Genomic DNA, 12,741 nt, shown 5'->3' with positions numbered 1-12,741 from the left:
AATGTGGAAGAAGGAAAAGAAATGGCAGTGGAAATGGAGCAGAGGCCAAAAAAGAGGAGCTGTGATGGGGGGAAGATGAAAAGAAAGAACAAAGCAAAGGAACTTCCCTGGCACTTTGTGCAGGCTCCGTGGGTTTGGGGGGGAGTGGCTTCCAGTGGGGTTCAGATACTTTTGTGGAGCACTGACTTAACTTTAGGAGGCAGCTGTAAGGCTGGGTCTCAGCAGAGTGATCACTAACTGCTGGGTTACAGCTCTGGGCTGATGAAAGCCCAGCTCTGAGGCTGGGTGGCTGCAGGGCGGTGTTTGTTCCAGTACCCAGCTGTGCACGTTCTGCCTGAGGGAACCAGGCCTGTCCCGAGCTTGGGGGCACATTGGGGGGAATGTTTGCAAAGATTTCCTCTGTCCAGGGTGTCTGGGGTGACAGTTCTTTATAGAATCATGGAATGGTTTGGTTGGAAGGGACCTGAAAGATCATCTGGTTCCAAACACTCGCCATGGGCAGGGACACCTTCCACTAGCCCAGGTTGCTCCAAGCCCCGTCCAACCTGGCCTTGGACACATTCCAGGGATCCAGGGGCAGCCACAGCTTCTCTGGGCAACCTGTGCCAGGGCCTCCCCACCCTCCCAGGGAAGGATTTCTTCCCAGTATCCCATCTAACCCTGCCCTCTGGCAGTGGGAAGCCATTCCCCCTTGTCTTGTCACTACTTGCCATTGTCAGACTTCCTTACAGCCCCTCAACTCTGCCCCCCAAATTCTTCCTCCCCCTACTGACAGGGAAACACTCGTGTCATCAGCACCACTCATGATTTGCCTTTTCAGAGCCCAGATCTGAGCTGTGTGAGCTGTGCTGGCGCTGCCACGTTGACAAAACCACTTTGTCATTGTGCTTCCCTTGCTGCCAGCTCGTCCCTGGGACCCGCAGGCAGTGGTAGTTTTGTGTGATTTGCATCACTCAGATCCCCAGCAGGGCTGGTTTCCTGGGGGAACATGTTTCCTTAGATGGGAAGGTGGGAGCTGTGTTTATCCTGAGCCATAATTACGAGTGGTGAAGCTTCCTAAATCCATCCTGCAAATGCAGGGGTGTCATTTAGTTGAAGGGGGAAAGTGCATTATATTTTCTTGATTACAGTTCTTTGAATTGCACAAAATGAGAAACTTCATGGTGACTTTTATGATCCTTTCTGCTCTGAACTTTCAGTGGGCCATTCTTTGAATGCTCAAAGATGTTATAATTCCAGCCCTTGCAAAACATTTTAGGCAGTTTTCAGTGCAGACATTAAAAATATATATAGTGTGCAAGGACACGTTTATAAAAGGTTTCTTTTTATAATTCTATAATTCATATTTTATTGTTTGGAAACAGGTTTTATCAAGGCTTTTCTTCTGCAGTAGGAGATACAAGAGCCTATTTGCATAGCTGTAATTTATCACATATCCCATTGCTTCAAATTGATACTTTCACTTATCCAGAAGTAAAAGCACTGCCAACTTCCCAAGCACGTGATAAGGATGTGGTGGGAGTTGACCTCTGTGTTTGTGGGTTTACACTTTACCTGAGATTTAGATAAACACACCCTTTGTCTCCAGACAAGACCTCGGGTTACACCACTGTCATCTTTCAGGCACAGACCAAACTGAGTTTGTCCTCTCAAATCCACGGAAGGTGGGCATGCAGGAGCCATTGGGACACCCCACCTGAGCATCTTCCCCTAGGACATGTTGTTTTGGGCACACTTTTGTTGTTTTGGGAACTTCACGTGGTGCTGATGCTCCAACAATCCCTGTTCCCATCATGGATGTTTGGGGTTAGTCCTGAAAAAACAGATGTGGCCAAGCAGGGCTGTGCTGGCTCGAGGCTCCCTCGTGTTTCTGTGCCTGGTGCTCAACCTGAACCTCATCAGGGGCAAAGGGCCCGTGGGAGACAATTGTTTAGGCACACACAGCCCCCCCCAAAGCATCAGTGTTGTTAATCCAACTGAGGTGGCACTCAGCTGGACTTTAAAACATTATTAGCTCCTGAACACCTTTACCATTTTAAGAGAGATTTCTGCATGGGGAGAGGCAAGAAAGGCAGATTTGCATCTTGTGGAATTACTGTAAAAATTAAAGTTGCTCAAGTGGGGTTTGGGCAGTTCCAGCTACTGTTTGAGAAATACAGATATATTTTGTGTGACATCAAGTGTTTCTGGTGTCCCACATGTTTTAGTATAGAGGGAAGTTGGAATGAGAAATGTTTTTCTTGAATCCTGAGTGTTCAAATTATTTGTAGAATTCTACATCAGCAGTGGTGTGTTGTATTTCTTCCTCTAATTGCACCATTTTGTGGCTCCTGGGGACATGGTTTAGTGATGGATTTGGCAGTGCTGGGTTAATGGACTCGATGATCTCAGAGGGCTTTTCCAGCCTTAATGATTCTGTGAAGATCTATCAGGAACTCTTATGATGGACACTGATTCCCAAAGTGTGCTATTCTGGGATACTTCCATAACTGGGCTGCTGATAAACTTCCTTAGGTATAGAAACTAAAATAATAAAACAAATATTGACTTTGAGTGAGATCCCAGCTCTGCACTGCTCTGAGTTAGGGAATAGTCACAGCACTGCTCCAAATATGGTAGACAATAATGGTGTAACTGGATAAACCACTCTCTAAATGCTCCTCTATTGCTGTAGTGAAATTCATTAAAAAAAAAAAAAAGGCAAAAAAAAATTGCAAAGAGAGCTTAAAACTGTGGATCAAACACGTACACACAGGAAAAGGCTGTGCCAGGGAAAAACAGCAGGTTGAGGAGTCCCTGCATCTTCTAATTCTTGTCCCACTCGTTGCATACCTCTAAAGCAAAAATCCCTGTGCAGAAGTTGCAAGGTTAATATATCAATATTCTGTGTACCAAATATGTATTTTAGATAATACAGGATTTCCTTCCTCAGAAAGATTCCAGGAAGAATATGAAATGCCATATAAATACTGTATTTTTCAACCCAAAAATATGTGGGGTGGGATAAAGTGTTTTCTCCTTTATAACATAAATGTTTAAGCCTTACAAATAACCCAGTAGCTCCAAAAGACCTTTGTTTCCAGTATTAATCTGCTAAAGAAACAAAGATTTAAACATGTTGACCTGTAAGGTAAACAGCATCAGTGCATCCCATGGAAGCAAATTCTAAGCAGTTCTCTCAAAGTTATTTTGTTTTCTGAGTTCATTGCGGTTTTTTATATTTTATGGGTCTGCATTTTACCTTTGTGACTGAAACTCCTAAAAATAAGAGGAAATTAATTCATTTTACATTTGCATCAGTTTACACATCCAGGAACAAATCTTGGGAGCCAAAGCTGGTCGGTTGAACAGTCAATTTATGTTGGGTAGTTGTTTAATGGACTGGGGTGTGTTTATTTGGCCAGATTTAAAGCAGTGGAGGGAGCTTGGTTTGCCCATAATTAACATTATGTTGATAACAGTGGGATCAGCTGAGTACACTGAACATCTGGGTCCCTCCTGTTTGGTGTTCTCTGCTGGGTGGGTGCTGAACAAATCCCTGAGGAGGCAGAGTATGGATTTACTGACTGGGCTGATCATTTCAACTGTAATTACTGTGTTTCTTCCTTTAAATGAAACTCAAAGTGAGGTCTAATCAAACATAAGGCACATTAATTTTTCCCTTTGTTGACTTTTTGCCTTTCTGACTCAGTAATTCCAGTCCATCAGACTGGAAGTCTTTTTCAGACTGTTGTGATGTGGTGCTTTCTGTGGGCAAAGTTCAGACCCTTCAGGCCTTGAGGATAATATTCAATGACACTGGTAATGTTTGCATGAAAAGTATGCAAACACTGCCATTGTACAGGAAAATCTCCTACACAAAGAACAGCAGCTTCAGCAGGTGACAAACTCACAGCAGCTGTGGGCAACAGGATCCTCCTCTCCTCGTGTATTCTAACAATTCCAGACTTTTCCTGTTGATTTTCACTTCAGAACAAGTCTCAAGAAATGCAGCTTTGAGACAAAACCCTTGCCAAAACCACGACTGTCTTCTACATCTTCCTCTGCCTGCACTGTGGGTTTTTCTGTCATCCTTGTTTCCAGTTCCTGACCGTTCCTCAATGTCTGCAGTGCTGCTCCTGCCCAGTCAGGGAGTGGGGAGGAAGGAAAACAAAATCCAGGATGCTTTTGTGTTCAGACACAGCATTGCTCATTTGTGGGTTGCACTGGTTTCTCCTCTGTCGAAGTCTGAGGTGCTTGTTGGTACCAAAAAAAGTTAAATTTCTCAGAGAAATTATCCACTGGCTTAGGGCTTGCCACTGTGCTTTAAAAATACAGGAAAGTGTAAATCCTGGCTGGATTTTCACGTTGGTGGCAGCTGCCTCAGAGAATAAAACATTGGAGTTAACTGAAATGCATTAACAAATGTCCAGTCTTAAGCTAAAACTCATTAAAGGCACTGGAATGACATTTCTAGGAAGATAATTGTACGTGTGAGGTTCAGTTAATTACAAATCAACATAGTTTGTGACTTGAGGATGAGAGCTGTTGGTAAAGTTTGCACCAAAGATTTTAGCAATGTGCATCAAGGACAGATAAATTGTAAGATCACATCTCCCAAAGGGACCTGTAGTTATTTGGGCTCACACAAGGCTTAGTAAAAGAAGAAATACAAATTAATTTCCAAAAATGTAATTGCTGCACTTACTTTCATTTGGCAGCTTGGTGGTTGCTGCTTTTAAGTGTCTGTAGGACTTGATCATGGTGAGAGTAAAATTGTTCCTTTTGTTGTTATCTGAGTTAGATAAGTTAAAATCAGCCTGTTGCTAAATCCAGGGAATGAGCTTGTTGGAGAACAGGCTCTGAACTCAGGCCAGGAGCCCCTGGGGATGGTGTCCCTGGGGATGGTGTCCCAAGGGATGGTGTCCCATGGGATGGTGTCCAAAGGGGTGGTGTCCCAAGGGATGGTGTCCCAAGGGATGGTACTGCAGGGATTGACCTGCTCATTTGCAGTGGGAGCAGCACAGTGGCACTGATTTTTGATGCTTCTGGAATTAATCAGGTCATTATTGGTATTCTATATCTAGAATTTTCATGATATTCACAAATAATCTGTATTTGAATTACCAGGTTATGTCAGTGTTGGTATTAAGGCCTTCAGTGACTTAACTGTGACTTCAGTGGGCGATAACGTGGCCTTAGCTGAGCAAACCCTAGACACAAACCATCAAAATCAGAGCCCACAGGGAGCCTCCTTACTAAATTGAGAAGGAGCTTGTACCTATGGAGGGGCTCATGGTGGCACAACTCTTCACATACATCCTTCTTACAGAACACCAAGCTCAGGATCAGCAGTAGCAGTGAGCTCTTGTTCCAGCTGGGAGCAGGGTTGTGTGTTTTCTTGCAAAGTGGGTCAGAAGCAAATTCATCTGCTTTTATTGCAGCCTCTGCCTTGCCAATTTTGCTTTGCATTCCCAGCCATGGCTCTTAACCTGAGGAACTCAGAACGTTTTCCTTAGCAGAGGTTTAGTGTGCAGAAAACTGCAACACAGCTCTAAGCAGCTGGAGGATAATATGTTTTGGTTCAAAATAGCCCCTGCAAGAGTATTCCCCGGGATGGCTCTGTGTGTGTGTGTAAAATCTGTCCTGGGAGCACGGGAGGGCTGAGTGTTCCATCCCCATGGTCCCTCTGTGATTTGAGACTGTTCCTGTTTGAGACAAAAGTTCCCATCAGATTCCCTGCTTGGACTCCTGAAGGAGCTGGAAAAACCATTTCCGTCTAGAAGCAATAATAGCTTGGGCTGTTGGTTTTGATCATAAACTGACATTTAAAAGTCATCTGAGGAAAGATGTTTCTTGATTAAAGGCAGGTTTTGCTTAATGCAGTCGTAGCTGATCTCTCCCATCTGGTATCATGTACTTGATGGGATCTCTTTCCCTTGCCTGGGGTCCAGTTCACAAGATCCCTCAGGAGTCCCTGACTTTCCCAAGAGACCTTCCAGTGGATCAGCTCATTCTGTTACCCTGGTCATTGCTCTGCTTTTCTTTTCCCTGGGGAAAACTTGGGGAAGTTGCTCAGCAGAGAAGATGAGGTGGTAATGTGGTATCCAGAAGTGTTTGGAGTCGCAGTTCTGCCTTTGCTCACCGTGTGCCTGGTGTTTGTTACATCCCAGATCCCCCCATTTTGCCTGTGGGATTCAGACATTACGTTCTACGTGTGGAATATAAAAGGCAGATCCTGTGGCTGTGTTTCCCGGGGTTTATTCCCTGAATTGCCAGTGTTTAAGGTCACTGCTTAATCCTGGGTGCTTTGCTTCCTGCTCCCATGGGGTGGTTGCTGTAGGGAGCTGTCCTGAGGTGGGAACAGAGCCGAGATCCCCACACGGATCCGGGCCTGGAGCAGCTGTCAGGGCTCAGGTTTTAGTGAGGAGAGATGTAGGTATTTGTGGTTTGGCTTTTTGTGTGGTTTGTGGATTGCTAAAATATGACCTTTCCCGCTAAAAGGCTGGATTTTATCCCAAATCCTGTGGATTTCACACAGGATCGGATTCTCCCGACGTTGATGGTGTTTACAGAAGGCAGAGAATACCCACCCTCTGTGTGCAGAGCTCACCTCTCCCAGGTACAGGGGAGCTTTGCCACAGAAAATCACACACCGGGATTTCCTGGAGTTGCCTCTGTTTTCCATATGACATAAATACCACCCACCTGGTCATGGCAGCTACACAGGAACTCCCAAAAAAGCCCTGGGAGTGTTTCACAGTGCTTGGGTTTGTAACTCTTATCTCGTTCCTCTGATCTGTTTTCTCTGGTGATTCCCAAAGGTCTCGGGATGGGCGGATGAAGGTGAAACATGACTCAGTTCTTAGCTATGGATACTGGGGATCTCCTGTAAATGAGGAACACAAGAGCTGAGTTCCAGAGAGGAGCTAATCTTGCATTTCTAGTATTGGCAGCCTGGAGCTACAGAGATCAGTGGATCCTCCCAGGCAAATGAGGGCTTGTAATGGATATGAGACATGGGTTATGGAGAAGGAAAGCCTGGAAAACTTGATTTATACTGTTATCAGAGGGGCATAATTCCCCAGGGAGTAAAACTGGAAGAGGATCCCTGCTCTGCTGGGCAAGTGACCCTTGATCAGCCACTTTCACAGTGTCACTGCCCTGCTCTGCATCGTCCCTTCCGTGTCCTTGTTCCCAGGATAGATCCTGGTTGTTATCCCCACAGTAAATACAGGACTGGATGCTGGGTAGAAATTAAAACTGGCAAATTCCATGTGTTTTATGTCATTTGGCACATTGTGCACAGCCCCCCTTCAGCTTGTCATAAATTCCTAACCCAGAGCAAGGTCACATCTGGGAGCGATTTCCCTCTGCCAGATGAGGCGCAATCCCATCAAACCGGACTCATTCCCTCCAGCGCCGCTCCACGACCGGCTCTCCTGCTCCTTTTCCTACAGACCTGCCCCGGGAGCCCTGTGGGATGATTCAGGCTGAGAGACTTTTCACACTTTATAAACTGTAAGTTTTGGAGCACAGCTCTGTGTCCAGTGCGCGAGGCAGGACGAGCAGGGCACAGCTCTGGAGTCTGCATGACAGGCTCTGGCTCCGTCCTCTTTCCTTTTCCAGCAGCACATTCCCTGCAGGATGTTGTGTTGTTCCTCACTGTTTGGTGCCTGGGCATCCCCCCATACTCTGAGTAACTTGTCACCTACAGAATCCATATGGAGCTACAAGTCTGCTCTTCTTTTATGTGCTTTTAAACCAGTTCTAGCAAAAGTTCTGAGTCTTGAGTAATTCGAGATACACATTCTGAACACTGTCAAATATCAGAGGGACTGACAAAAGAATGGAGCAACAATCAACCTTTGCACGTTGTAGTAACTGGAAATAATTCCCAATAACACAGAAGTTTAATAGGAGTCAGTGGTTTTATGTTTGATCACATTTCCATTATCCCACATTTTGGTAGCTGTGGTTATTTTGGTGTCTCATTGCCTTTATTACTTTGTGCTTCCAAAGCTGTCTGTGGAGCTTGGTGATCTCCAGCCAGTGTTCCAGTCGGGTTCCTTCCCTCACAGAGGAGAGGAGGTGAAATGGGGATGTGTTATAATGTCTTATTAAATGCAATTAGCAGAACTTAGTTTAAAAAAAAAGTTCAGGGTTTCCTGGGTCTTGCACAAGGAGCTCTAAAGAAAAAAAAACAGGTCAGAATTTTAAACAGTCAGTATTGTTACTCTTAACTATTGCTGTTAATCATCACACAAGCTCATGAAACCCACTGGGACTGGGGAGCACTGGCTGGAAACCACCTCATCTGCTGTGATTTTTGTGACCCAGTTTGAGCCTTTTTATTCACAGACCAAGTATCCTGAGGTCGTGACCCTTCCAGAAGGACTGCAGGGAGATCATATCATTCTGAGGAACCCCAAAGTTTCTGGGTAAGCCAATAAATGCATCTCTTGATTGATACAGCCCAGGGATTGCACAGGCAGGGCAGGAGGTGCAGGGATCCCAGTTCCTTGGTGTCTTGCCATTAAAGAATAGAAGGAAAAGGGCAGTTACCATGTAACTGGAAGCAACTGTGGCTATACTTTTCCATTGTTTTAGAAGGAAATCTGTTAGATGATGGAATTACTACTCTACCAGGCTTGTGGGATTTGGGCTCCCTGTGGGATGTGTTCCAGCAGGTTTGGGGTTTTCAATACAGAAAAAAATCCTTGAAGTTACATGTAAGACAATATAATTATCATTGTCGGGAATTCTGTCAGGGCCAAGAAAAATAACTATTTTGTGAAGGGATCAGACCATTCCCTTCTCCTCTTACATCCTGCTACAACATGCTTTAATTTATATGGAAACAACTGGAATTTGAGCACAGCTCCCTCTGTGACATTTCCGTGTGGAACTAGCAAATAAACCCTAAGAGATGGTGCTGTCTTGGTTCAGCCAAACCTGCCATTTAAAACTAAATGCTTTAACTGTGGGTTGTTGGAATGAATTGTTCTTAGACCATCAGGGTTAGGGAATAACCTGCTTTGTTTAACAGTTTCCATGTCACCAGGTGGCAGTTCCATTACACACACTCCCTCTGACCCACAGTCATGAGACACAAGAACTTCCAAGTCATTTCAGGGGGTTGGTAGAAACCAGACTGGCATAAGAATTTGTTTGCAAAATTCCAGGACAAGCTGTGCACAAATTCCCAAAGGATTTGTAACAACCAAGGGGCAAAAGGCTGACAAATCACATTTGAAGGGAATTTTTACAGTTGTTATGGGTCAAACATCATTGAGAAAGGGGAGCTTCCTCCCCACAGTGACTTGTGCAGATCAGCTTCAGATCAGGAAAGCCTTACCTTCCATAAGGAATTCTAGGCTTGGAGGGGAATAAAGATGAGGTAAAGAAGAAGGGCTGTTATAAAGCAGGAGATCTGCTCTGGATGTTGTTCCAGACCGACCTCCTGCCTCACTATTGCCTTGGGATGGTGCAGTGATCTTGTCCCTTGCAATAGGGACCAACCCAAACCCATTCTGGCAGGAGTGGTGATGGTTGAGATTATTTATTTTTTTAAAGATAAAAGCACAAAATGCAGGAATGCAGGCTTTGGGCAGATGTTTGCCTGTGCATTATTCTAAGACAACCATGAACAATATCAGGGTGACCCTTATTCCAAACCCAGCACATCACCATTTATCAAACACTTCTGGAACAACATTCCTGTGCTCATCCTGTGTCTGAGCTCAGCACCTGACCCTGGGTGAAGATGTTACAGGAGGGGCTGGGCCAGGGGACACTCAGTGCTCTGCTTTGCCTTCCTCTCTTACTCTGCCCCACTGTCCTGTGCAAACAAACCATTCATAAGAGACAAAGACAAGAACCAGGATTAAAAATCCTTGAGGCTGAAAGCTTGGAGGTACCCAGAAGCTTTCCTTGTCAGCAGATTACTGGTTTCCCTCAGTTAATTAAATGCTCCTCGTTCCCAAACCCAGAGATGGGTGAGTTGGATTACATGAGGTGAGTTTTGATGGAGAGCAGGAGCAGGAGCCTCTCAAATGCTGCAGCTTCTGCTTTGCAGGAACCCCAAAAACAGTGCCCTGGTTAACCCTGGACTGACCTTCCTGTGCTCCTGGTACAGGTTTGAATTGATGATTGTTTGGAAGATCCATCTGGATGAAGAAGGGACAACTACACCTGTCCTGGACCTGCTGACCAAAGTCCCAGAGCAAGGTAACATCAGTCACTTCAGGGGCTGTTCTGAGCCACCAGGCAGAACAGCAGGCCCTGTTTTGGGCCAACATCCCTTTAGAGAACACGGAAATCCCCCTCCCAGAGCCCAGCCAGGCAAACAAACCCCCACTGAGCAGCAGCTGCTCTTCACCCCCTGTGTGATTTCCAAGGTTGCACCCCGTGTCTGTGTGCAGGTGCTTCACCCCCTGCCAGCACTTGGGTCAGCTCTGGGAAAATAACCTTCCCTGCTGTGTGTTTCCTGCAGTCCTGGAGCAGAAGATGACAAGAGTTGAGAGTGTCCCTGCCCGCTTCCGGAGCATGGTGCTGCTCCTGGGCGTCGAGGCAGCCTTGGAGAACCTGATCAAGGTGCTTGAATGAAGGACAGCATTACTTACAGCAGGTAGCAATTTCAAAAGTAGTTTTAATTAAGATATTGTGTTACACAGTCTATAATTTTATTGAATATAAACATTAAGTTATTTTCCATTTAGAAACCATACTCATAAAACATGCTATCTGTACAATTATGGCACGTTATATATAAATCGTCATGACATGAAAATAAATACAGCCATTTAAATACAAAAATGCCAAATAAAATAGTTACATGTACAGAGTGATTTCATTATAAATTTATCTTTCTGAATCATTAATGTACCAGAGTGGTTTATCTTCTTAACATTTTCTAGATACCTGGAAATTGTTAAAAGATCATGCACTGTCAAAATCAAGTCCATAAAAATCCATTTCATTTCACAGCTCTGTAAAAGTACAGTGATTTTAAAATGACAAGAGAACAGTAAGAGACTCCTAGAACAAAGAGTTAAACAGCTTTCTCCTTAAATTAGGGTGGAAGAAGAGAATGTGAAGATTTCAAAGACATACAATGGTAAAAAACCCCAAGTGTAACTGTCTGAAGTAACTTTGTTCCACAGTGGAAGTGTTGAGACAGCTTAAACTACCCCAGAGAGGCCCCATTACCCTCCTGGGAAGAGGTGGGTGAGTTACCTCCTGCCCCCTGCAGCAGTTCCTGCTTCCAGGGGGAAATTCTAGGAGGTAACATGTTACCAAAGCATCATATGTCATACATTCATCCCTGAAGAAACAAAATGGATCAGACAGATGTCTTGCCTCTCCCTTCACTTCCATCAGATGTGCCATCAGCCCATGTGGGAACTCTGTGTTTTCCAAGAGTTCCTGCTCTCTCCATCCCAACCAAACGACCCCAAACTGATACAACCGAAGTCAGGTCCTTCTTGGGGAGGGAGTAACAGTTCCAGGAACCAAGGGCCCAAACCCACAAACTCTGGGCTCTCAAGTGACAGTAAGAGACTCCTTTCCAAGGCCAGAGCTGCTGGAGCCACCCCAGCACAAGGGATGGCAAAACACTGTACAGCAGTGGGGAAACTGGAGAAATCAAGAACTGAAGCAACAGTATCTTTATAATGCCATAAATGTAACAATCCACTGTTCGATCACTTAAACAGTCTCCCACTGTTCTAGTGGGTCAGGAAAAACTGCCAAACTCTACAGCTGAGCCACGCCAGAGATTGGGTTCTGACAAACAGCAACTCTCTAAGGAAATCTCGTGTTAGATAAGGCCAGGCTAATTTCAAGTCTAGAGTCCAGCAGACAGGCAAAATTCATTGCAACTTATCCACTGCCATGGAACTGGCTTAGCTGGTTTTGTGTAACCTTTAGTTCAGTTCATCTTTAGCTCCTTCTTGCCTGAAAACAAAACTGTTTGCTCAGCACAGAGGCTTCTGTTTGTGTACGAAACGTGCATAAAGTTACAGCATAAAAACCTGGGAACTTCCCAGCTGTGGATGGTCCTTCCTTCCTCCTCTTTCTAACAGCTGGAGGGTTTCTGGGTTTAGAAGTGGCTCTCTCTCCCCCCAGGTTTTGTTTGGAAAGAAAGGATTATTCCCCCTGTGAGCTACCAGGTTATTGCACTGTTGCAGTATCACATCTCACCTCCAGGAGAGCGGCTCCGGGCCCTGTCCCACCTGGCAGTGGATCCAAGCTGGCAGTGCCAGCCCAGGTCTCTGTCACTGTGGGAGTGGTGTCACTCTGTGTTTCACATTTCCTCCTTGAGTTGTGCCAATGTACAGGGAGTCCTGAGTTGGCCTTCTGAATTTCAGGTGAAGTGGAACAATTCAAACATTACACCGAGACCCCAATATAAATGTGATTTTAGCAGGGAACCCACACAGCTCTGGACAACATTACTGCTGAGCACAGGCTGGATCCAGGTAACAGTCTGTGGCCTGAGGAGCATCTCTGCACCCTTCAGGGTGTGCAATCCCTGAGGGGAAAGGGGCTGTGGATTTTATCATAGTACCCTCAGTTTTGGATATATCCCCAGTCTCCAACTGGGGATCTTCCCCAAGGATGGCTTTACTGCAGCCACTCACCAGACTTCAGCTGCACATATCACTGCTTACAAAGTAAAGCCATCACAACAATCCCTGCAGCAGTGATACAAGCCCACCTTGTCACAAGACTGACCCACTGCAGCTTCAGGGCAGAAAA

At 45.3% G+C, this 12,741-nt stretch overlaps 1 protein-coding gene across 1 annotated transcript in view; it reads left to right on the top strand.

Annotated features, from left to right (window-relative positions):
• Nucleotides 1-10,824, top strand: part of CENPP (centromere protein P) — a 124,996-nt gene extending 114,172 nt beyond the window's left edge. The window contains 3 exon segments of the mRNA XM_029958368.1: nucleotides 8,341-8,420; nucleotides 10,118-10,209; nucleotides 10,475-10,824. Coding sequence (XP_029814228.1) covers nucleotides 8,341-8,420; nucleotides 10,118-10,209; nucleotides 10,475-10,638 — 336 coding nt within the window. The 3' untranslated portion in view covers nucleotides 10,639-10,824.
• Nucleotides 10,825-12,741: the final 1,917 nt, after the last annotated feature.

The sequence above is a fragment of the Manacus vitellinus genome, unplaced genomic scaffold (genome assembly GCF_001715985.3).
Source record: "Manacus vitellinus isolate BGI_N305 unplaced genomic scaffold, ASM171598v3 scaffold_14_pilon, whole genome shotgun sequence".
Lineage (NCBI taxonomy): Eukaryota > Metazoa > Chordata > Aves > Passeriformes > Pipridae > Manacus > Manacus vitellinus.
This window is presented reverse-complemented; position numbering and strand designations above follow the sequence as displayed.